Source organism: Petaurus breviceps, unplaced genomic scaffold, assembly GCF_028583685.1.
Source record: "Petaurus breviceps papuanus isolate PSGF00001 unplaced genomic scaffold, PetGlider_PUasm1.0 90845, whole genome shotgun sequence".
Lineage (NCBI taxonomy): Eukaryota > Metazoa > Chordata > Mammalia > Diprotodontia > Petauridae > Petaurus > Petaurus breviceps.
Window position 1 is genome coordinate 8,178,371 of NW_027187359.1, and position 25,292 is coordinate 8,203,662.

At 40.0% G+C, this 25,292-nt stretch overlaps 1 protein-coding gene across 1 annotated transcript in view; it reads left to right on the forward strand.

Annotated features, from left to right (window-relative positions):
• The first annotated feature begins 11,335 nt into the window (after positions 1-11,335).
• GCKR (glucokinase regulator) overlaps positions 11,336-25,292 on the forward strand; it is a 30,003-nt gene continuing 16,046 nt past the window's right edge. The window contains exons 1-16 of the mRNA XM_069072289.1: positions 11,336-11,395; positions 11,945-12,100; positions 12,302-12,370; positions 13,633-13,701; positions 14,263-14,336; positions 14,440-14,506; positions 14,707-14,760; positions 15,546-15,640; positions 18,948-19,053; positions 20,935-21,053; positions 21,964-22,062; positions 22,352-22,449; positions 22,853-22,932; positions 23,729-23,825; positions 23,995-24,092; positions 24,186-24,269. Of these exons, the coding sequence (XP_068928390.1) occupies positions 11,336-11,395; positions 11,945-12,100; positions 12,302-12,370; positions 13,633-13,701; positions 14,263-14,336; positions 14,440-14,506; positions 14,707-14,760; positions 15,546-15,640; positions 18,948-19,053; positions 20,935-21,053; positions 21,964-22,062; positions 22,352-22,449; positions 22,853-22,932; positions 23,729-23,825; positions 23,995-24,092; positions 24,186-24,269 (1,425 nt within the window). The remainder of the gene's footprint in view (positions 11,396-11,944; positions 12,101-12,301; positions 12,371-13,632; positions 13,702-14,262; positions 14,337-14,439; positions 14,507-14,706; positions 14,761-15,545; positions 15,641-18,947; positions 19,054-20,934; positions 21,054-21,963; positions 22,063-22,351; positions 22,450-22,852; positions 22,933-23,728; positions 23,826-23,994; positions 24,093-24,185; positions 24,270-25,292) is intronic.

Consider the following 25,292-nt stretch of genomic DNA (forward strand, 5'->3'; position numbering starts at 1 on the left):
CTAAACAATAACAACAAATATCTCCCTAAATCTATACATCCTTTCATTCCTCCCTTTCCCTTCTTTCTATTCCCTCTTGTTTCCCTGTAGAGTTTAATGTATTTCTTTTTTTCTCTTATTACCTCCACCCACATTTCTTTTCTTCTTCTAAGGTCAACACATGACAAAATCACTCTCAGGCCCTCTTTCTAGTTTGACTTCCTCTATGACCCTTGATGACATTATTGTTCTGAGGGGGACACTTTTATCATCCCCCCCCATTACAATGTAAACACTTCATCCTTATACAATTCATTTGAATTATTCATTTGTATTTACCATTTTATGGTTCTCTTTGTTCCTATTTCAAAATTTCTATTCTGCTCTGTTTTTTTTTTTCAATCAGGAATGCTTGGAAAACCCCTTATTTCTTTAAAAATCCATTTTCCCCTGTATGATTTTACTATTTGCTAGTTGAATTATTCTTGATTGTAAATTGTAAATTATTCTTGGTTAAAGGCATTTAAGTGGTACAATGGATAGAGTGCTAGGCCTGAAGTCAGGAAGACTTGAGCTCAAACCCTGCCTAAGATGCTTACTAAATGTGTGACTCTGGGTAAGTCACTTAACCCTATTTGCCTCAGTTTCCTCATCTGTAAAATGAATCAGGGAAGGAAATGGCAAATTACTCCAGTATCTCTTCCAAGAAAACCCCAAATGGGATCATGAAGAGTTACGTGTGACTGATGTACCAAACAATAACTTTGCAGGGTTGTTGTGAAGATCAAATGAGATAATATTTATAAAAAGTGCTTAGCACAGTGCCTGACACATAGTGGGCATGATATGAATACTTGTTTTCTCCTTTTCCCTTTGTGAGCCTTTAACTTTTGCCTTTGCAAATATTATATTTGAAACTTTCTGTTCCTTTATAGTAGAAGCTGCTAAATCTTCTGTGATCCTGATTGTGATTCCTTGGTATTCAAACTATTTGTTTGTTTTGACTGTTTGCAATATTTTTCCTTTCACCTGGATTCACCTGGAAGCTTTGGATTTGCCTATGATGTCCTTGGGAGTTTTCATTTTGGGGTTTCTTCTAGGTGATCCTTTCTATTTTCACTTTGTCCTATTGTTCTAACATGTCAAGGCAAATTTCTTTCATGATTTCTTGAAATATGACATCCAGGATGTATTTGGTCATGGCTTTCAAGTTGTCCGTTTTTGTTTTTTTTTTTTTGTAATTGGAATCGTTAAATTTAACTACAATGCGTTTTGGTGTTCCGCAGCATAGAATTTGTTTGTTCATTTGTTTGTTTTCCTAGAGGCAATCTGTGGGTTCTTTCAATTGGCACCTTTGTTTTCTGTGTTCAGAAGTTCTGGTGGTTTTCTTGTATTTTTTTCTTACACTTTAGTGTTCCGATTGTTTTGACTTGTCATGTTGTTCTGGTCAAGTTGTTGCTATGCATTTTGACTTCAAATTCCTATGTTTTGCTTGTAAGATCCTTTGACTTTTTAATTTTCTTCTCCTATAGTATCCTTTACTTCTGGGTATTTGTATTTCCAACTACTTGTTTTCTCTTTTGTGTCTTTGAAGGGATTCACCACTGTGGATTCAAGTTTTTCTATTCTGCAAATTATTTCTGCTATGTAAGACATTAATTCTGCTTTTATGATTCTAATTTTTTCTTGAATCATTTAAGAACATACTGCTGTGATTAAATGCCATTCTGGGAATCCAAAGGGTACTCTGCCTCATTGGCTGTTGATTTTTACTTGGTCTTGCAATATTTTTTAGAGATGTTTGGACTGTTTAGATTTTTAGGTGTTCTGAAGGACATCTTCCCTTCTACTTGAATATCTTTTCTGTTGGCTTTAATGTGCTCATGCTCAAGATTTCGCTATTTCTTCCTCCTGAGATCTTTGGCAATTTGAGTCTCTTTTTTCCTTATATTTTCCTATTACTCACTTTCTAATTTCCTCCCCTGTGATGGTGGATGCCTCAAAGGCTGGATATCATAGCCATCTCAGCCTCTTCCTTGGGGAAGAATGAATTCTGAGAAATTCATTTTTCACTGCCTTCAATCCCTGACCCAAGTGATTTCTGAGGGACAGAAATGGTTCCAGCTTCAGGATTGGTGGAAGCCCACAACACACTGGTGCCCTGCCCTGGTTCCATTCATTAGTTCTCTGACTGAGCACTGCCAACATTGCAGTACTTGTGATACTGCCTCAGAAGAGCAGGCTTCCATTTTATATACTTCTGCATCCTCTGTATAGAGAATGGGGTGGGGAAGGGCAAGAATGCTCTAGTGAGGGCAGGAGCAGAGAATGTGCTGGCTTAGAATGCAGCAGCAGCAGCAAGGGAAGTGTAGTGTGGAACTTGTAGCACAAGCCTCTGAGTCTAGTTGTGAAGCAGAGCACCAGGGTTGGTGTGAGAAGGGGTACTGACTCAGCACATAAGTCTAGCCCAATGATTCTCAAATGATCTCTCCTTGATTTATTTGTTTTACATGTCAAATGTTTTTGATGTAGTATACCTTACAGTTTCTTCTTTCTTTTTTTTCAATCTTTTGATTTTGTCTTAATTTTTCTCATTATCTCATAGAGTTATTAACTTTTGTTTGGTCCATTCTAATTTCCAAAGATTCTGTTACTTGGGTATGATTTTATACCTTTTGTGCTGAACTGTTCATTCTCTTTCCAGGTCTTTCTTTTGAAGTTCTCATTTATTTTCTAGTTCTTTCCTCTATCACTCTTACTTCATTTATATTATCATTTTTCTCTTATTTTAAACATTTGCTTCATTTCTTCTAAGAATTCTCCTTGATTTTATGACCCAGCTGTGATATTTTTTTGGCGGGGGAGGGGGGGAGATTTGCTTTTAGGTATTTGGGAAGTATTTTCCTCTTTGAGATTTGTTTCTTAGATATCCCAGTCATTGTAAAAATTCTTTATCTTTTTTTTTTGTTTGTTTTCTCATTCTTCTAGCTTTATTTCCCAGATTTGGACTTTATATTAGGACCAGAATCTGTACACTTCTAATGGGCCTCTTGTAGCCTTGTATGATCCTGATTCATTGTATTTGGGATTCTGTCATTATGGTCTTTGGATATTGAGTGCTGTGTTCTTCAAGTATTATGGAAGCAGACTGAGCCAGGAAACTACAGACTTTCAGCAAGCCCTATGCAGTCAGATCAAGATCATCTTTCCATTGCTCTCCTCCAGGGTTTTGCATGTTCCAGATGGGAGTTGGTACAGAGGCAACAAAGCTGCAGAAGTGCACCTGGTTCATTCCCTAATAAAGAGTCATACTACGGCTAGTATGACCTTGGCAAGTCACTTAACCCCAATTGCCCTCCAAAAAGCCAAAAAAAAAAAAGAGTAATTGAGGGGTGGCTAGATGGCACAGTGAATAGAGCACCAGCCCTGGAGTCAGGAGGACCTGAGTTCGAATCTGGCCTCAGACACTTCACACTTACTAGCCGTGTGACCTTGGGCAAGTCACAACCCCAGTTGCCTGCCTTCCTCCCTCCAAAAAGCAAAAAAAAAAAAAAAAAGTAATTGGCCCCAGCCTTTGCCAGCTAGTTAAAAAGCTCAGCAGGTTCAGAGCAACTGTATTTTTGACTTAGCCCTGTTCTGGGTCTGGGATGGAGTTCTTGATTTTTTTCTGGCCTATAGGGACTGCTGGCCCAGCCCTGTTCAGAGTTCTGGGAAGTCCTCAAAAGGCCCCTCTGGGAGACCTCCTGCTGGCTGGGGTCCAGGACTAAATCTGCTAGCTACTGACTTAGCCTTGTTCTGTACCCTAGGGACTAAATGGGGAGATCCTGTGTGGCCGGCCTAGATCAGTGGGTATGTGGCATCTGCTCTGGGTGACCCATGTTGCTGACTCTTCATGCCTCAGGACTTAGTCCTGGGTCATTCTGGGAGATCACAGCATTGCTGACTATTCGAAGTCTTAGGGGCTGAATCCTTGATTTCATCTCCTGGTCTGGCACTGGGAATGTGTCCACAATCCTGGCCCATCCCTATTCCATAGCTCTTGCCCTGGTCACTTGCCAATAGATCAAATTTATGATTTGAACTAAAATTAGGCCTCATTGTGTTTTCTCTTTAGATTTCCCACTCACTACTTGGTCTGATGGTCTTATTAGATCTTTGTTGTAGTAGTTGTGAGGGGAATTGGGATATATTGCTTTCTCTTATTTAAACATCTTGGCTGATCTCTTGAGTCATTGATTTATACTTGGTTTATCCTAGTTGGAAAGGAATCCTTTTCTTGGGTAAGGTTTATCACTTTTTCTTCTAAGCTATTTATTTTTTCTTCCAATTCTTTCCTTCAACACTTGTATTTCATTTATTATCTTTTGCATCATGTCTTTTAGATACTGATACAGTTCTGGTAGAAAATTTATTTTTTCCTTTGAGTCTCTGCTTACAGTTATTATGAAATTAATCTCTCCTTTTTGGGGGATCTTTAGCTTTGCAATAACTTTTGTACTGATTGATGTTTTCTTCAATTTACTCATTTCTTCAGCTTTAGTTCTTAAACTTGGGGTTTGTGCCTGAGCCAGGTGTTCTACCCTTCATTCTAGTTTTTGGTGGATCATTGGCTGTCCTTGATTTCTCTCTGGGTCCCCTGAGTTCTTGTGCTGACCTTCACTTTCCAGTATTTGGACTCCAAGGACCTTTGAGGTTCAGAGTGGTGGATCTTCAGGAACTTCTCTGGCATCTAAGGACAGATTATTGGGGATCTCAGAGCCATTGGGCCTAAGTTGTCCTGGTCTAATTGTTGCTGTCCTATACTCTGGTTGTTGCCATGGCCTGTTTGCTCCTTAGGGCTTCCAAGGTTCCCATCCTGGTGCTTTCCAACAACCCTGAGGCACCCCGCCCCCCCCCCCAACTCTTACAGCCTCCTTACACAAAGCCTTGCAGTTTACCTCTGGTAAGACTGGGAAAATCTCCTTCATGGGAGCCGACTTTCCTGCCACATCCAATCACGCTCCTATTTGCCTCCAGCTTCTGGCTGAATTTTTGTACAGTTCTGGGGTAGAAGAAGTCACTTGCTATAGTTTCCCATTGTATTTCTCATTTGGTATTTGTTCTGGTGTAAATTACAGGTTTTACTGGAGTACATTAGTAGGAGCTGGGTAGTTTGCCTTTGTTTAGACACCCGTCTTGACTCAAAGTCTAAATGTTATTTAATAAAGACAATAGGGAAATCTCTTTCCCCAGTAGCAGTCACTCATATGCAATTTTTTAACAAATTAAATCGATAATAAAAGCAAAGACATAGACAACTGTTGACAATATTTTGACTGGGCAAAATATCAAAATATCACCTTAAATCCTCCACATAACAGTAGATGACTGCACTTTCAGAAACATAATTTAATAATTTAGTTCATTCCAAATACTGATTATAGCCTTTTAATAATTTTCTTCATATTTTTTTTCCCTCAAGATAAGAGTTAAATCCAGTCTCTCAGGGAATAAGCTAAGTAAATCCTTTTTCTTTGTTCTCTCTTTAGTCATCACAGGAAATAGTCTTTCCAGAATATACTGTATTTGCCAGCTCCTCACTGACTCTTTATAAAATTCTCTTAGACCAAAAATAAAACCTCACACTCCCCATCACTCCATAGGAAGAAGTACCTCACATCAAGACATTTTTCATCTGTCATGTAAAGTATTGTTCCCATAACATTTCACTTGATACTTAATGATATAGTAACAGTCTCTATAGTTTCTGTGGGAAAGTCAAATGAAACAAGTGTTAGTTTCATTTCCTCTACCTTTCACAGTGTCTGTCCCCATTCTCTATCCTAGAGATCCATCATTCATGACAATTAATAAAAATAGGGAGAAAATCTGGTTTAGCAAAACTTACCAACGTATTGAAAAATTCTGACATTATTTAATATATGTTTCATACCCATAGACCCTACCTCTGTAAAGCATCCATGTTAAGGTGGAAGAGAGGAGGTACCTTCTTATTTCCCTTATCTGAGGTCAAGCTGAGAAATTCTAATTTCTGAATATTCCATTCTGATTGTTTTATTGTTAAATTTTCTTTTTACATTATTATAATTATTATTGTATATTGTTTTTCTGATTTTGCTTACTTCACTTTGAATTAGTTCACGAAAGTCTTCAATACTGCCCTATATTCATCATATTTATTGTTCCTCATAGAAAGGTAATATTCCACTGCATTCATGTGACACAATTTGTTTAGCCATTCACCAATCAATGGGCATATAATTTGTTTCCAGTTCTTTGCTATTAGAAAAAGGTTCAGATAATGTTTTACTGTTTGACTCCTTTCATTGTTATTTATGGTTTTAATATCATCTGATTTTCTAATGCCTGGGAGATGCCTTTCTGATCTAAAATTGCCTTCTACCTCGATGAATGTCCAGGCAGAAGAAGGAAGCCTCAACTTTCACAAAGTATAGAAAAAAGCAAAAAAAAAAAAAAAGAAAAGAAAAAGAAAAAAAGCAGCATGGTTGGGAAAGCTTATGACACTCTCCATAAGTATTTACCTAAGTTTTGCTCAATCCCTTCATCTAGACCATATGCCAGCCCTCTCTAGTTGATATGTTTAACAACCAAGCAACCATCCCAAAATTTCAAAAAGGTTTCAGAGGATCCCACCTCATAATTATCTACTTCTGTGGCAATGGGATCAAACATGATTGAAAGGCAGAAAACAAAAACAATCTTTCCACATACTGCTGAAAGGCACCAAACGTTACTTAACATTGCACTGGGAGATGTCATCACTTTGTTCATGCCTGTGGAAAATGATGACTGGTTTTATGGAGAACATAACCAAACTAAAGTGAGGGGTTGGTCTCTATCATCGTATATGAAGTCACTAGAGGAAAATGAAGAAGGAACTTTAAATATGCCAGTTTCAAACCCTGTACTCATTAGAAGCATCAGTAAAGTGCATTTATCAGTTAAAAAAAAAGTAGAATTGTCATCCTGCTCCCAGATTAACTGGCATGTTTGTCTAGAGGATCTCCTACAGACAAAAGAGTAGATGCTTTTTGGAAAAGTTTGACATTAAACCACCAGAACCCAAATTGGAAATCGCATCTTTTAAGTTAGATGCAAATGGAACACAAAGTCTGCTTTCCAAAAGGGCAAAAATCCTTTTTCTACTGTGAAACTGACCAACAGTGATACATGATAGGTCAGCACCAAAAATTGATTGAATAAAGGTTTAAAAAGTAACACCCAGTGTTCTTCCACTGTGTAAACTGTAGGTTCACTATTATGATTATCTTGCTGTCATTGAACAGGAATGAAAATTGTAAAAGTTTTCCAATTTTCAATGAATCTGTCTCTGTAAAATTAAGGAATTTTAACTGCCAATTTATAGGATTTGAGAGTGAGCTTAAGGAAGTTGATATATTTTAATATCCACTATAATTAATAATAAATACTTTCTTCCTCTTCTGTTTGGCAAACCAATAGACAATTCCATTGTTTCTCTTTGGGGAATGGCAGTGTTCCATATTTTTTTTAAATGACATTTTATAGAAATGACATACTGAATAATGAATTGATTTTGCCTTTCTGTTCTAACTCACTGTATCCAAATGCAAAAATGATTTATTTTGCTTCAAGGCTATGTATGTATTGTTCCAAATAAGCAATAGAATTGTAATATTTAATGAATTTACACCATGCACAAATCATAAATCACTTAGATTGTTTTAGATTCTCAAGGTACACTTCAAATTGTAAAGTCAAATTTTTGTCTTTTAAAATCAAGGCATATAAACTTCAAATACAGAACTGTGACACAGTATCCACTTCCCATCCCAATCCGATGGTCACATTTCAAACTTAGGAGAAATCATCCACATCACACATGTAATTTTTAGAACTTTGCATCCTAAAAATGACACATAAACTATTAAATTTTTATTTGTACTCAAAAATTAAAGAATAAAACTTCAATATTTAAAAAATTTGTGAAAAGATTCATAATGGAAAGAGATGTCTACATTCATAGAAAGAACTAGAAAGAACAGAGTTTGCAGATTGAAGCAAACTACCTGCTCTCTTTCTTTTGCTTGTTTGGTTTTGTTTCCTCTTTCCCATTGTTCATTCTATCTGATATAATCCTTCTTTATAACCTGACTGATGTCTAATATGAAAGTTTTGCAGATCCTATACTTGATTACCATGGGGTAGGGAGTAGTAGAGGGAGGGGGAGAAAATTTGAAACTCAAGGGATTGTGGAACTGAATATTGTAAACTAAAAGTAAACAAACAAATTAATAAAGAATTTTACCAATCAAAAAAAATTTGGGAAACCGATACTTTTAATAGCCCTAACCATCTCTCTGAAACAAAGGGTCATTAACCACCCCCCTCCCAACACACGCACCAATAGTCTTCCAGTGATATAATGTGACTGTGCCATGGAATGCCACAATCTTTGAATGTTTAAAGTTGAGGGTCATTCATAGAAGAACATGAAGAGGTACATGGTGACATTGAACAGGTTGCAACCCATTACTAAGCAAGAACTGCACAAGAGAAGTAGTATAAAAAATATCATGAGGGGGGCGGCCAGGTAGCACAGTGAGTAGGAGCACCGGCTCCAGTGTCGGGATGACCTGGGGATCAAATCTGGGCTCAGATACTCAGCACCACACCCAGAAATAACTGGCCATGTAACCTTGAGCAAGTTACTTAACCCCGATTGCTTTAAAAAAAAATATCATTAGGGAGATGTGTGATCAGAAACAAAAGTGGGCCAATAATTGTTAAGAGCAAGGGATAACTGATGGAAGAAGTGATTTACCCCATTTTTATTCACACTATGTCAAGAAATCTAGAGGAAGGCACTCAGCACTTTAGATGGACTCTTCACAGAAAACTTCTGAGGGACAAGAACAAGAATCATCTAGGATGAGAGGGAATGGATGGGTTGTGATGTTATCACTGAAGGATCCACATCAATGAGAACCCTCAACATTTATTGTATCATCCAAGAGAATGTTCACTCCTTGAAGACAAGGGCATTTTTTGGTTTTTGTCTTTGTAACTCTAGTGCCTAGCACAATGTTTTGCCCAAAACAAGCACTTAACAGGTGTTTGTTGAATTGAATTGAATCAAATTAATCACCTTCTCTAACCTTTCCAGGTCTTTATCCAGTGTAAAATCCTGACCCCACGTGCCAGGACGAAGATCATCTCTCTCTGTTGAAGAATCTTTTCCAATCAAGTACTTAATGATTCTCCACCTTTCAATATGATGCACCCACAGATATACACAGAGTCAACAGATATCCTTTCTCTCCCTAACGCCTCACTTCAATGGTCATCTCCAGGAAGTTTTCTCTATTAACTTATTATATTATTCTCTAATTATGTTCCCTGAGTTTATGTGCTATATTCCATTTGCACTTTAAAAATTTACTCTGGCTCATTATGGCCCCACCCAAATGTTTCAGAAAAAATCTCTGCAGCAAGACTTGGGTATGGTTCATGACCCTTTTAGAAAAGGTACCCAGTATTTAAAATATTTATCACATATACCATGTTTCCCCGATAATAAGACACTGTCTTATTAATTTTTTTGGACAGAAAAACACCAGAGGGCTTATTTTCAGGGGAGGGCTTATTTTAATGAACATTGACAGCAATTTTAATAAACAGGTAAATGTGGACAAAAAAATGTACCTTTATTCAATAAGCAAATCACTGGGGAAGAACAGGATGACGCTCTCACTGCTGCAGCTCTGATTGGATGCAGCTCGGAGCGTGGCGTGCATTTCACGGGGGGGGGACGGTGCATACAGAGGGTACTCTAATGTAGCGTGTAGTGCAGGGGATCACCTTCACTACAGTAGCAATCTCAATAGGGCTTATTTTCGGGGGAGGGCTTATTTTAGAGGAATCTTGCACAGTAAGGGGAGGGCTTATTTTCGGGATAGGTCTTATTATCGGGGAAACATGGTAATAGAGCTATTCATTTTATCCACCACAAAAGGAATACCTGAAACATAAAAGACTCAGCAGCAGCTCTCCATTACTTTAACACATAAAACAATAACACATAATGCCAATTATCCTCTTCAGGGAAGCAAAGACAATTTTGCGGTGGTATGAAACAATATATAATATTCACCTCAAATCTGATTTTAGTCCTTTCAGCTACAGAGTTCTCATGGTGTTTCTTCTCCTCTGAGAAGTGTTATAGTTGTAGGAATTGCCTTCTGTGAGGTAGTCAGATAATTTCTCTCTCCTTTTTGTGGAAGTCCAGTGGGCAGGGTCTTTGAGTCTCAAGCAAAATACTAAAAAGAGAGAAAGTTGTATAGCCCTTATACTTCTATAGCCCTTAGATCCTGCTCATAGGACAGCTCTTCCTAGCTCATTTTGCAACCATCTTTATCATAACATCTCCAGCCATGGGGATCAAGAGGACATCCAGGATTGCATATCCCTTATTAAAGGGTCAGGGCATGTCTCACTGGAAGGGGGCAGAAGCAATGCCCAGGTCCATGGTAAATGTCCCAGTATAACCCTTGCTAGATACTTATTTATATATTACTCTGTACATTTCCTTAAATCATTTAGAATGGATGTTCATGATCCCTAATAGACTGTAGCTGGGACAGAGACTTGGACTTCCATTTCTTAGTACAGTATATTTAGTTTATATTTTCCCATGTCTATTGTAGTACTTTGTACACATTTGAAGTTCTCTCTTTAACCTTTATTTTTCTCCTTTGTGAAAGTGTATGCTTTGGAGGGGAGGGCGGGGAGCTGGGTTGAAGAGAATCATGTAATCTGAACATGTGATATAGCTATGACCCAGGGGTTCATTCAACCTCTGATCTTGAACATCCCAGAGGACCCTGATCTCTGATCTCTGATTTCTAAGAGAATACTGGCTTTAGATGTCCCCCAATCCAGGACTGACTTTTCCCAGGGTGGTTCTCTCCCTTTGAATCTATAGCCCTGCCCTCACCTCCAGGAAAGGACATAGTGACCACAAAACCAGTACAGTTAAGACATTGACCCTAGTATGGCAAATGGCTAACAAACAGATTAAAGTATAGGGAGAAGAGGAGAGGGGGGAGGGGAAATGTTAGAAAAGAGTCAAGGGGGTCTCTCTTCCATGTCATTTCTCAGGTTTAGAAGAATTCTGGGGTTTGGATAAGGGAAAAGTTGCCCACAGGGAGGTATACAAGGCCAGGGGAAGCTGGTTAATCATCAATGGAGCTCTGATAAGCCTTTGCCAGCTGGACATAGGATCAACATAGTCAGAGACAAAAGGTTTTTGGAAGCCAGAAGATCAGTCAAGACAGTGTGGCTGGAGCTTGAGACCATGCCTGGGACAAAACGGTTTCAACATGTGATCGAGACCCCTGAACCAGGCAAATGGGAGGTGAAAGCCCTTCTCTATATTTACATCCTTCCCCAAACCCCCTTCCTTGGGTTGGCTTCTGTTGGTCTTCATCCTCTGTCCTATCCCTTGCACTCTGTTTTTACTCCCTTATTTGTTCTAGTTCTTCTTCACCCCCTTCTTTCCCTAATGGAATAAGGATACCAAAAAGGGATCTAATACTTGAGCCTGTGTCTGTCCACCTCCTGTATACCCTTGTGCCTGCCAATACTCCCCAGCTAAATGGGCATGAGATGGGACCATGGGTATGCTTTCTAATTCCTGAAAGCCCAGCTTGGTGCCACTTTCTATAAGAGGCCTTAGCTGTTTCTCTCAGTTATTGGTTGCAATGTATTGCAGGCTCTCCACCTGAATTCACTTTATTTGTATATGTACTGTATTTACTTATCAAGAAAATATGGTATCCTACCCAGTAGAACACAAGTTCCATGAGGGCAGGGATTGTCTCTCTTTTATATTCATATCCTGAGCTCCTACACCTGGTACATAGTGATAAATTCTCATTTTTGATTGATTGTGTCTCCCTTTTAGTTGTCTGGGTATGAAGCATCCTTGCCAGTCACAGAAAAGTCACATCCTCTGACCAAGGATTTAGATAAGGCAAATGCTGAACAAATTGTACAGCTCCTGGGGCAGTGTGATGCTGAGATCTTCCAGGAGGAAGGACAAGTAATGCCTGCCTACCAGGTAACTCCTTAATAACCTCATCCTATGTATACCAGATTAATATACTCCAAACCTAATCTCTACCTCCTTCCCCCCATTCTTGACAACAGTCTCTGCCTTTGGATCCCAGTCCCCAGTCCTTCAAATCCAGGGATAGCAACATGAGGGAACTTTAGCCTGGGCCCTCTTCTCTGGATCTTACCTCAATTTGGTCCTTTACAGCGGCTCTACAGTGAATCGATCTTAACCACCATGGTACATGTGGCTGGAAAAGTTCAGGAAGTGCTGAAGGTAAGAATAGTTTTTAATCCCCCTGTCTAGATAATCTAATATCTCCAGGTTCCCTAATCTTCTGTTGTTCTATCCCTTTCTCTGTTCTCCTCTCTTATTTTTTCCGGTCCAGTTTAATATATTTTTCCTCTTCTCTCTATTTTTCTACCACTTGCCATTATATTCTGTTTCTCTTAACCCCGCCTCATGAAAGCATGGCTCTACTTTCAGGACTTCAGTTTTAATCCCTGGCCCTCCAGTTCATTCCTTTTTTTGGGTCTGGGCTTGTGCTGTGATGGGTGTAAGGAAATAACCGGAGGAGTATATGATCTTACTCTCCTGTGCCTGTCTCCTCTTAACATAATTTAAGTATATTTAAGGTTTAAACTGTACCCGATTCTAGTTAAAACTGGTTTCTGAAATTCCAGCAAACTTACTGATGCTGCAAAATTATCATTCTATCTTCCTCATCCTGAGTAAGCCCTCTTAGTTGGTTTTTAGAACCTCTCTCCTCTTTTGCTACTGTTCCATGCTCCCTGACCCCATCACTCCGGCATTGCATGGCATGACAGCTTTCAGCAGACTTCTATGCAACCCTGGGCATCCAGCCACTCAATGCCTTTGAATACAATCAGAGAGCATGTCCTACTACTTGTTCTGAGGCCCCATGTGTCTATTCCTGACTGAATTATCATTCCCGCCTCTGCTTGGTGGTATCCAAAAACATTCTATCCCATTCCAGGGTCATTGTTTGCCATTGCCCCAAATTCCACCCTCATGACAGAGAGACAGGCTGTGTACTGTAAAGATGTTTGTTCAGAGGACTTTTCTGGTTCAAATCACGTCTCTGCCAATGATCACCTATATGAACTTGGGCAACATCATTTACCTCTCTAGGCTTCAGTTACCTTGACTGCAAAATGAAGAGTTGGACTAATTGGTCCAAAGAACTCCTACTGTGGAAACTTACTCCATCGATATAGATTAGCAACTCATTAGTAACTGATAGTCTTAGAGACTTGCTGGGGAGGGAGGTGGATTGAGAAGTGAAGCAGCTTGTTCATCGTCACATAGCTAGTATGTGTAGTGTATCTTAAGTTTTCCTGCCTCCAAGGTCAACCCTTTATGCTCTCTACCCAACTGCTTCTCATTTGTATTTCTCATTTATATATAGGGATGAGAGAAGAGGCATAGGGTTCTTCTCTTTACTAATAAAGGAAGGGATGCCCATTTCCTCTTTTAAACCAGATCCTGCTAACTGTTATGGGTGTATTACTTCTTAGGATCCTGAAGGGGGACTTGTTGTTCTGAGTGGAGGGGGAACTTCGGGCCGGATGGCATTTCTTATGTCGGTGAGTGTTCTGATCTTAGTGATACTGCTGATTCCACATCCACTGTCACCACCCAGAGCCTAGTGAACCCTCAAGTAGAAACATTTATCCTGATCATGGTTCCTGCCCCATTTTTCTCCTCCATCTCTATATTCCATGGTGTTTGACCACATCTTAGACACTGGCTAGCACTCTAGCTATCTTATTTTTCCAATTTACCCTATGAAAATACATTTAAGTGTCTAACTCAGGGGTGGGAAACCTGCAGCCTTGAGGCCCCATGTGGCTCTCTAGGTCCTCAAGTGCAGCCCTTTGACTGAATCCAAACTTCACAGAACAAATCCCCTTAATAAAAGTATTTGTTTTGTAAAACTTGGACTCAGTCAAAAGGCTGCACCCAAAGAACTAGAAAGTCACATGTGGCCTCGAGGCCCCAGGGTTCCCTACCCCTGGACTCCTTGTGGGGCTGAGTTAAGTCATATACAAAGAGAATTACCCAGTCTCTGATCTTGAGAATTAAAATTCAAGACTATTTTCTTTTCTTCACCATTACTACTTCCTTATATCCTTTTTCCTTGACAGGTTTCCTTTAACCAACTAATGAAAGGCTTGGGACAAAAACCTCTCTATACCTACCTCATTGCAGGGGGTGACAGGTAAGGGTCCCTATGGCCTCTGTAGGGTTTTCAACCTACCCTTCCTACACTATAAGTCCTAAATGTCCTGGGAGGATCACTGACCATGAGTTTGTCCTCTCAGGTCTGTGATGGCCTCTAGGGAGGGAACTGAAGACAGCGCCTTGCATGGGATTGAGGAACTGAAGAAGGTCAGAGACAGTCAGCCTCAGACCCCTTAGATGGACAGAAGCTCTTGACTGTATCTGGTTGATGCCTCATCACCTTTCCTAGCTTATATCCCTCCTCTTAGGAGGGGCTTGTGCCCAATGAACATCCAAGATCCTCCTTATCCAAGGTAGGGATTTCTTCCAAGTGCCCCAGAACCCATGAGACCCTCTGTCTCTTCTAGGTTTCTGCAGGAAAGAAACGAGTGATTGTCATTGGCATTTCTGTTGGACTTTCTGTGAGTATAAATACAGGGATGGAATGGAAAGGTTTTGTAAGGAGGATGTGGGTGGAGAAAGAATAAGGAAGAGGATAGATTTGAGGTCTGGAAGAAGATAATAGACAGCCTTAACATAATCTCAAGACTTTAGAAGCAGTATGGTACAATGGACAGGATATATAGCTAGGAGTCAGGAAAGGCCTGAGTTAAAATCCTACCTTTGGTTCTGAGCTTTTGGTAATTCTCTAAGACCATATATTTGCAGAGTACTTTGCAGCTGTTATCTAATTTAATATTATTATTATTATTATTATCCACATTTCACAAATAAGGAAACTAAGGTTAAGAGAAGTTAAATAAGTTGTCTGAGATAACATTTGAACTCAGGTCTTGAATGTTGTTTAGCTGTTTAATGATTTACATGTGGTGGAGAAAGTTCCCACCCCTGTGAAATCATAGGTCCTTGACCTACTTATGTACTTGGACCTCAGTTCCACTAATTCTGTCCCATTTCTATGAATGTGAGAACAGGGCATATATATCATTGCAACAACAGCATTATTCTGTAGGTATTGATTTGGTGCCTACTTTGGTGCCTGTACTAAGCTAGATACTGTATGGGATATACAAGTATAAAATGAAGTTTGTCTTCCAGAATCTATTTTTATATTATATTGTATACATATATGTATGTGTATATACATATATATGTATATATTCTTATATCTTACTGCTTAATGTTCTAAAAAAATTTTACTTTCTCCTCTTTATTAATTTTTCCTCATTCTATTGCCTTGTCTCAGGCTCCTTTTGTGGCTGGTCAGATGGATTTTTGTATGAATAACCCAGACATCTTCTTGCCTATTCTGGTAGGGTTTAATCCAGTAAACATGGCTAGGTGAGTCCTCTGAATAGAAATATCAGGAATCTTCCACCTTGAAAGATGAAAGCTGACTGGGGAGGCATTTCCTTGAATGAACTGAAGGAAGATGGGCTAATTACCAATCTGTTATCTATCTTGGTGGATAGGGAAGATCTTTGATTGTTTAGGGGAAAAGTAACTCATTGAACTGTTAGATGGTATGAGTTGACTCCTAGGGTAGTGAACTCCCTATTTTTATAAGTATTCTGAGACTGGATGCTTAGTCATCAGGTACAATGGAGAAGAGATTCCTGAATTGGGCAGGCCTAGCAGATTGTCCCTTCCAACTCTAAAATATTCCAGGCTAGTCTAATTCACACTGAAGAGTAAATGAGTGATACTTTTAACCTTCCAAGGGGTGCCCATATTTTAAAAGAAGACATTTATGAACATAATTTAATCTTAAACTGACTGAATTTAGACAATGTGACTGAGGGGAATTAAAAATGTCAAGTGGTGTTTATGGGCAAAGAAATTTACTCTGTAGGCATAGCCTACTTTCCTACTTATGAAACTAGGGGCCTTGTATCCCCTGAAGTTTGAAAGTTAGTCTGTTAGTCATTTCAACAAACATTTGCTTAAAGTCTACTATGTTTCAGCACTATGCTAAACACTGGAGATACAAAGAAAGGTAAAAGATAGAACCTGCTCTCAAGGTGATCACAGTCTAATGGGGGAGAGAAAATGTATGTAGAAACAAGCAATATACAGGAAAAAATAGGGAATAGTCAACAGAGGGAATGCATTAGAATTAAGGGGGATTAGGAAAGACTTCCTACAAAAGATGGGATTTTAGCTGGAATTTGAAGGAAGCCAGGAGGAGATGAGAAGGGAGAGCATTCCAGATATGGGGTATAGCTAATGAAATTGCCCAGAGTTGGAAGATAGAATGTCTTATCTGAGGAACAGCAAAGAGGCCAGTGTCACTGGATCTCAGGGTATGTGGGGTGGGATGGGATGTAAGGTATAAAAAGACTGAAAAGGTGGTGGAACAGGTTATAAAGGGTTGTGAATACCAGAGGATTTTATATTTGATCCTAAAGTTGATAGGGAACCACTGGTGTTTATTAAAGAGGGGGAAAAGATACTCAGACATGTGTTTTAGGAAACACTTTGGCAGCAGAATGGAGGATGGATTGGAGTGGGGAGAGACTTGGGGCAGGGAGACCAAACCAGCAGGCTATTACAATAGTCCAGAGATGAGGTGATGAGTACCTGCACCAAGATGGCAGCAGTGTCGGAGCAGAGAAAAGGACATATGAGAGATGTTATAAAGTTAAAATAGATAGGCCTTGGCAACAAAATACCCAGGGAGCTATTCATAGGGAATACTGTTTAACATAGTAGGTAGTAAATCCATGAATGTGGAAAATATAACTTCAAGAAAAGTTGAAATAAATTAATGAATAATAGAACTCATAAGTGATTAAATGGAAGTTGGGGGCTCTGGGTACATAGTTAATCTTTTTTTTTTTGGAGACAATGTAATGAAAGGTAATTATTTTTCTTTCACAATTTCAATGAATACCTATTAAGGAATATTAATTATGTGCCAACTGAACCTTCATATTACTGTCAGATAGATACAAGAGATCTTTTCAATTCAGTTTGATAATTCATACCGTGTTTCACCGATAATAAGACACTGTCTTATTAATTTTTTTGGAAAGAAAAACACCAGAGGGCTTATTTTCAGGGGAGGGCTTATGTTGTCCTGCCTCAGCTCTCCTCCGTGGCACTGCTCTCAATGGCGCCAGCAAGCAAATCACTGGGGAAGAACAGGATGACGTGCTCACTGCTGCAGCTCTGATTGGATGCAGCTCGGAGCACGGCGTGCGTTTCACGAGGGGGGGGCGGTGCATACAGAGGGTACCGTAATGTAGCGTGTAGCGCAGGGGATCACCTTCACTACAGTAGCAATCTCAATAGGGCTTATTTTCGGGGGAGGGCTTATTTTAGAGGAATCTTACACAGTAAGGGGAGGGCTTATTTTCGGGATAGGTCTTATTATCGGGGAAACATGGTAGCTACATAGCCAAAGCTTGCTTTATTCATTCACTCACTCATTTGTTTATTTATTTATCCATTAATTTATTTACTAACAAACATTTACTTAGGCACATATATTCCATACCTTTTAACACCTTATCATTTTCTTCTAGGTTAATTAAATGAAAGAAGATGTGTCTATCCATCACACGTATACTTCAGTAGTCACAGATTTCCTTCTTTATAATATACACTGTGACATAGAGGGCTTCTTGTACTGATCTGGATGAGGCTGATACAGTGTAGTATTTCTAATATTCTTTTGATCCTGATTCTGCTAGGGCCATTCAGAGGATATGGGCTAGCACAGTCACAGCATTGATAGTAAGGAACAGGTTGATCTTTAAGACTGGAAACTCAGAGATATCATTAGATTAGTAGTGATAGTAGTAGCAACAGTTATAATAACTCACATTACAAATCACTTTACATACATTATCTCATTTGATCCTCAGGATGATTCTATGATGAAGATGATACAAATATTAATGTTTCTATTTTATAGATCAAGAAACTGAGACTCCAAAGTTAAATTTCTTCAATTTGTTTCAATTTAACAAATATTTTTAGGTGCTTACTAAATTCAAGGCACTCTATTAGGAGCTGGATTTATGAAAATTTCCTTTAAGATCACACAGCAAGCTACTGTAGGCACTGCCTTTCCACTACATAAATGTACTCTTGAACCTCAGTAGCTGAGCATTTGAAAATGTTCTCTGTCTTAGTGTAGTGTCCTTTTGGGCTCCATCCTCTCAACTTGTTCTTGAAGGTTGGATTCCCTGGGTGAAAACTGCTCTAGATTCAAAGTACTCTGTGGATCCATATTCATATAACTATAGTTTTCCAGTTTCTACCAATGGGTTTACCTTCAATAGTCAGTTGGTGGTTACAGTTTGCTCAAAGTAAAGGCATTTACTGAAATGGCACAGAATGAATAGTAGTAACAAAATGTTCCCTTCATAAACCTGGGGGTTCACTCTCCCACAAATACACATAGTGTTGGTAGGAGGAGTGAACACACACTCAGAATATACATGTGGCCAAGGCAACTCAATGCCTCCAGCTCTTCAGGGCCCCTATGCCTTTTCTATTATTATGATGGTTCCCCACTGGACTAAATGCTAGAGAGGCTTGGGAACATGGTGCTGCCACCAGTTCAGGAGTCAAAGCATCTGATCTCTGATCCCAATCATTTACTTCTACCTCCTCAAATCTCTGTCTTTCTGGGCCCCAGAAATGATCCCATTGAGGACTGGAATTCCACATTCCGTGAAATTGCCCAACGGATGCAGGAATTGCAAGAGAAACAGAAAGCATTTGTGCTCAACCCTGCAATTGGGGTAAGTTGTTCCCATCTTTCTCCCTTTGTGCCCTCACTCCTGTCTCAGCCATCTTACCTACCCTCTTAGGATTACTATCTGCTAAACTTTCTGCTCATGCATAGACCTGTATACTCTTTAAGCTGCTCTGAAATGTCAGCAGCTGGAAGACAGTGATTCCTTACTTTATGAAAAACTTGAGCATCAACTGAATTATTGAAACAGAAATTCTGCTCTACGGACACTTCCATTTTAGCCTTCTCGATGTTTTATTTCTGATTAGTTCTCAATTAGATTGTTGCTTTTCAGTCATGTCTGATTCTTCGTGACCCCATTTGGGGTTTTCTTGGCAAAGATACTGGAGTGGTTTGTCATTTCCTTCTCTAGCTCATTTTACCGATGAGGAAAATGAGGTAAGCAGGGTTAAGTGACTTTTCCAGGGTCATACAGTAAGTGTCTTAGGCAGGATTTGAACTCAGGTCTTCCTGACTCTCAGGCATGACACTCTATCCACTGTACCACCAAGTTGCCCTTTTAATTAGCAGCCAATACCTAATATTTTAGGTTTCACTTCTCCAAGTCCTCACCCTTTAAATCTTTCTGTTAATGATTGTTATTAGTGTAATAGACTTCCCTGACCCTATTGCCTGAAGACCAAGTATGCTACCTTTCACTCCTATAATAATCAATATCTACCAATGAAAACAATATTATACAAATGTTAAGCCATGGGTTACATTAGGAAAACATCTGATGAAACTTTTAATAAAGGTTTGTGATCCATACAAAAAAATCAGTTAATAAGCCAGACAGTGGATAGACAGATGACCTCAGTTAGGAAGACCTGGGTTCAGGTCATATCTCTGACCCATATTACAAGTGTGACCCTGAGCAATTCACCCTCTCAGTGCCCCAGGCAACTCTCCAAAGCTCCAAATTGCAAAGCAAGTTCAGCCTTGCATTGTTAGAAGGAACTGCCTCATCTGAAATTCCCTGCACCAATGAAATTAAAAGTTTAGTCTGCAAAAATAAATCTGCCTTATAAGTTTGGATCTTTACAGAAATGTGTTGGTGTTTTTAAAAATAGTGAAAACTCGTAGGTCTCCCTGCTCTTTCTACTCCCCTCCACCAAACTGCAGGAAGTCCTTCTCAAGCATCCCAGGCGCCCTGACATCTCTTCTTCTCATATGCTTCTTGGGTCTTTTCTAACTTGTACCTTGTCACCCTCCATCTCTTTACTTCTATCTCAATCTAGATTTCTCCATACATAGATCTGTCCTATTTGCTGTTTGCTAAATGTATGGAACAATTATTGATGTGATATCATTGTTGTTTGTCCTTTGATCAAAGAGGACCATAACATCAGGAAGGTGATGGCATGACCTACCAGATTCATGTGAAACAATTTTCAGATGAAAAAAAAAAAAGAAAACCAAGGTGGGGGGGGTGGAGAAGAGAGGGGATCCCTGAAAATTTTTTTCTTTTTGGAGGGGGTAAGGCAGGACAGTTGGGGTTAAGTAACTTGCCCAAGGTCACATGGCTAGTTAAGTGTTAAGCGTCTGAGGCTAGATTTGAACTCAAGTCCTCCTGACTCCAGGACTGGTGCTCTATTCACTGCACCACCTAGTCACCCCTGAAAGATAATGTGAAAGCCATCCACTTCCAGAATAATACTCTACCTCCAGAGTCCAGGTGCACCCTTACCAACAGAAAAGACTGAAGATGATCTATTTCCTTTCTCACTTCACCTCCCACTCCCATGCTTTCTGGTACTTTCACCTCAAAGCATCTTGACATCCTTCTCCCCTAGGGGAAAAAAAAGTACCTTTATTAATATCACCTGGTCAATTTTATTTCTGATATTTACCCTCTCCCAATCTTTTCTTGTTCTTTTTACCTCAGCCTGAAGGGCTCAGTGGTTCCTCCAGAATGAAGGGTGGAAGTGCCACCAAGATCCTGCTGGAAACTCTGCTTCTGGCAGCACACAAGACTGTGGACAGGGGTGTTGCAGCCTCTCAGAGGTAGGAAGCCAAGGGTAAGGGGAGGAAAGGGCCAAAAAGAGAGGACCAGGAGTAGAACACTGCATTCCAGAGCAGGGATGGACAATGAAGAAAAAACGGGAGAGGAAAGAAATAGAGAGGAACTGGAACAAAGACAGTTCCATCATCCCTTGGATTAAAGTGGTAGAGTTAGGAGAATTGGGGCAGTTCAACAAAAAAGGAAGTTAGGTTATCAGGTGAACATCTAGTTCAATTCAATAAGCATTTATTCAGTGTCTACTATATGTCAAGTACTGTACTAGGCCATTAAGGATACAAAGACAAAACAGTCTCTGCACTCATGGAGCTTACAGTCTAATGAACTGAATAATGCTCTCTCAGTGTAACAACAGAATGTGATTTTGTTCCAAAGGCCCCAGGATTCCTAGAGATCCTAAACCAAACCATGGGGCTTATTTAAAGGCAAACAGCAACCCATGGAGTATACAGAACCAGTTTGATTTCTGGGGAAAACTTCTGACCTAGAATGACTCAAGACCAAGACCAGACAGTTCAGAGTAGTTTTATACTCTATCTCCCTACTTTGAAGGGTATCTTAGAGGTGCTGATTGTGGCATCAGCACCATCTAAGCATCGAATGCTATATTCCTGACAGGTCTCTGCCATCTTCCCCACAGCCTTCCCAAGAAGACCCTGTCATGCCCTTTTTGTTACCTACTAAATCTGTCAAGCCCTCTTTTGTCCTTCATGGTGTCAGGTGACTGACCACTTTACTCCATTAAGGTCTGGCTATTTGGAAATAATGATTCCCTTGGGGGAAGATCCCCTTCTTAAAGAGGGATCTATCCAAGAGAGTTGTTATAGGGACAAGGCAGAATCTGGGAACTTTCTGGAAGGGAACTTGAAGGGAGTGTCTTTCGCTTTCTCCTAGCTGTCTCCTGGAGATCTTGAGAACATTTGAACGAGCACACAAAGTCACCTACAGCCAAAGCCCCAAGATTGCAGCGCTGATGAAGCAAGCAAGCACCAGGTGATGAGGGGACAGGTTTAAAGTGGTGTGAACCAGGTCTGGGAAGGTGACAATAAAGATTTAAGGGGAATGCTTGCAAATCTAGAATAGGGTGACCTAGGGAAGGTGGATGTTATAAAAGTCCTTCCTTGTTCTCTTCTTGGATGATGTTAATCTGTTCATGTTGGGAAACCTTGGTTGTTTCTTCTATGCTTGGTTAGCTCTCTCTCTCAATTTTTCTCTAGTAATATCTATTCTCAAATCCTCTAACTTTTGAACTGACTCTACTCATCTCTGATCCTGTTCTCAGTCTGCAGAAGAATGGCCGAGTGTACCTGGTTGGTTGGCAGACTCTAGGTATAATTGCCATCATGGATGGAGTTGAGTGCATACACACCTTTGGTGCAGGTGGGGACCCAGTCCAGCCAGCCTCTCTGATCTATCTTGTCAACCCTATCTGCTTCCTCATTTCAACACTTCTCTATCCCCAACACACTGGGGTTCCTTACCCAGCATTTCTTTTATTCCAATCTAACCTGAAACCCCTATCCAACAGGTGATATCTCTTAATCCAATGCAATTCCCTAACAGTATTAACCCATAGTCCAAGATTCAAGTATCCTTAGATAGCTCTCCTTATCATCCCATGTTCTTTGCAGCTTGGACCCCCTCCTTTCTAATCTTATTCCAGTCCCAAGACCTCAGATCCTGGTGAAGTTTGCTCCCTTCCTATGTGCAAATGCTTTCATGTTCCTAAAAGCTAAGTTTTAAAATCTGACACAAATACCTCTTTATCTCCTATACTTACTAGATTTCCAAGATGTTCGAGGCTTCCTAATTGGTGATCATAGTGACATGTTTAATCAGAAAGAAGAAATAACTGTTGCCCAGGTTGGAAACTGATGGGAAGGATGAAACTTGGGGAGATAGTGATGGACTGGAGAAGAGTCATGGCCACTGGGAGAATTCAGGGGGCAGAGGCGAGTTCATGGGGAAGCATTAGAATTTGTTGGGGGTTAAGGTTCATTAGGCAAGGCAAAGTAACAAGCCTGTATTAAGCATTTACAATGAGATAGCACTGTGCTAAGGACTGGAGATATATATGCAACCAAAAAAAAAATAGAGAGAGAGAGAGTCCATGCCCTCAAGAAGCTTACATTCTGGGGCAGCTAGGTGGCACAGTGAATAGAGCACCAGCCCTAGAGTCAGGAGGACCTGAGTTTAAATCTGCCTTCAGACACTTAACACAAAAACTAGCTGTGTGACCTTGGGCAAGTCACTTAACCCCAATTGCCCTCCAAAAAGCAAAAAAAAGAATCTTACATTCTAATGATGGAAAACAACTCACAAAAGGAAACTGAAAAGTTGGAGGTAGAGGGGTGGGGACTGTGAAGATATCCAAGGGGAGGCATGATTTTGAAGTCTGGAAAGTCTGGAGGAGAGATAGGAGAGGAAAGAAGGTCAACTGGCCTGAGCCCCCCCAAAATTGGAGGCCTCAGGAGGAACTCACCAATGGGAGGACAAGTAGGTATATTCTAGGGTGACAAGGCCACAGAGATGGCTGGAAGTGGTTAGGGACAGGGGGATATTAACTCAATGTATGAAGAGGGGAAATGAGAGCAAGGAATCTTAAAGGTTTTGGGAGGGAGGATGGTTGGATTTCTTCTCTTTTTTCCTCCTACCCCAGGGCCCACAGTTCTCTTTCTCCCAAGAAGATTTCCTCACTTCTATCCTGCCATCCCTTACTGAAATCGACACTGTGCTCTTCATCTTCACGCTGGATGGTGAGAGGGGATATGCATGGTTGAAGGGAGGAAAGAGTGGTGGTAGTTCCCCGTCCATGAAGTATAGCTTTGATCTTTGGGGGGCTTAGTCCCCAAATTCACCTACAGTTCAATCATTTGATTTTTCTAAAGAGAATTCCAGCTTTGATTCCTTTTTCATACGTTCCAGACAACCTCACAGAAGTGGAAACATTGGTGGAGCAAGTGAAGAAGAAGAGTCCTAACATCCAAGCCCTGGTGCACAGCACAGTGGGGCAGTACTTACCAGTGAGAAACAGCAAGGATGGGGAGGGGGGATGATGGGAAGTACATGGCTAGAGTTTCATATGTCATGTTTCTCATTTCCATTTCTATCCTCAGTCCCCACTGAAGAAGCTCTTTCCATCTATTATCAGCATCACCTGGCCCCTGCTTTTCTTTGAATATGAAGGGAACTTCATCCAGGTAAAACCACAACTCATATTCATATATTGTTTGAAATGAGTATTTTCCTCAAACGACTCTGTGAAGCAGTTGGTAAAATATTTTTATTCCCACTTTACAGTTAAGGAAACTAAGATCTAGAGAGGTTAAATGACTTGCCCATGATCCCTCTTAGTGAAAAATACAGTGGAAAGAACATCTGTTTTAGGGTCAGTGAACCCAGGTTCAAATCCCATTTGTGTTACCCCTTGGGCAAGACACCTAACCTCTCTGTCTCATTTTCCTTAACTGTAAAGTGAAGGAATTGGCTATCTTTCAGTTCACCTCTATGATCCTAAGTATCAGAGTTTGGATCTGAGTTCAGGTCTCTAGACATTCTTTCCATTACACCATACTGTGGTGTTCTCAGTGAAAGAAATGTAGAGGAAGAAATTACTCAAGGAGAGAGGTTGAAAGCTAATAATTTTTAAAAAATTTTTTTATTTTTTTAAGTATCACAGTCATTCCTTCTTTACCCCTCATCGACTCACATTGACTCTTCTATTGTAACAACAAAAAAAATTAAGCAAGACCAATCATTTAGCTCAGTTTTATGTCATTCTTTAAGTCTTGCAAAGTGCTTTAAATATATGTATTACATCTTTCAATCTTCAGAAAAACCTTGTGAAGTAGGTGTTATTATTTCCATTTTATAGCTGCAGGCACTGAGGTTTAGAAAGTTTAAGTGACTTCCCCAATGTCACACAGCTAGTTAATGAGTGCATGTGGCAGGTCTTCATGCCTCTCAGGCTGGTGTTTTATCCACACTTCTTGACATGTCATGTTTTAAGTTCTTCAGCATCTACGTGGTGTGGCAATGAAATCCACATCTGTAGAAAGCTGGTAATTGAACTCTGCCCTGTCCCACTTATGTGAATCAATGGGACAAACTCCCGAACTCCTGGTTCACAAAGTCCACACACTGCACTGACATCTCACTTTGTCCTTAGCTTCTATGGGTTGATAATTCTGGAAACTGCCACAGCTGCTGGTGATCTGAAGTCC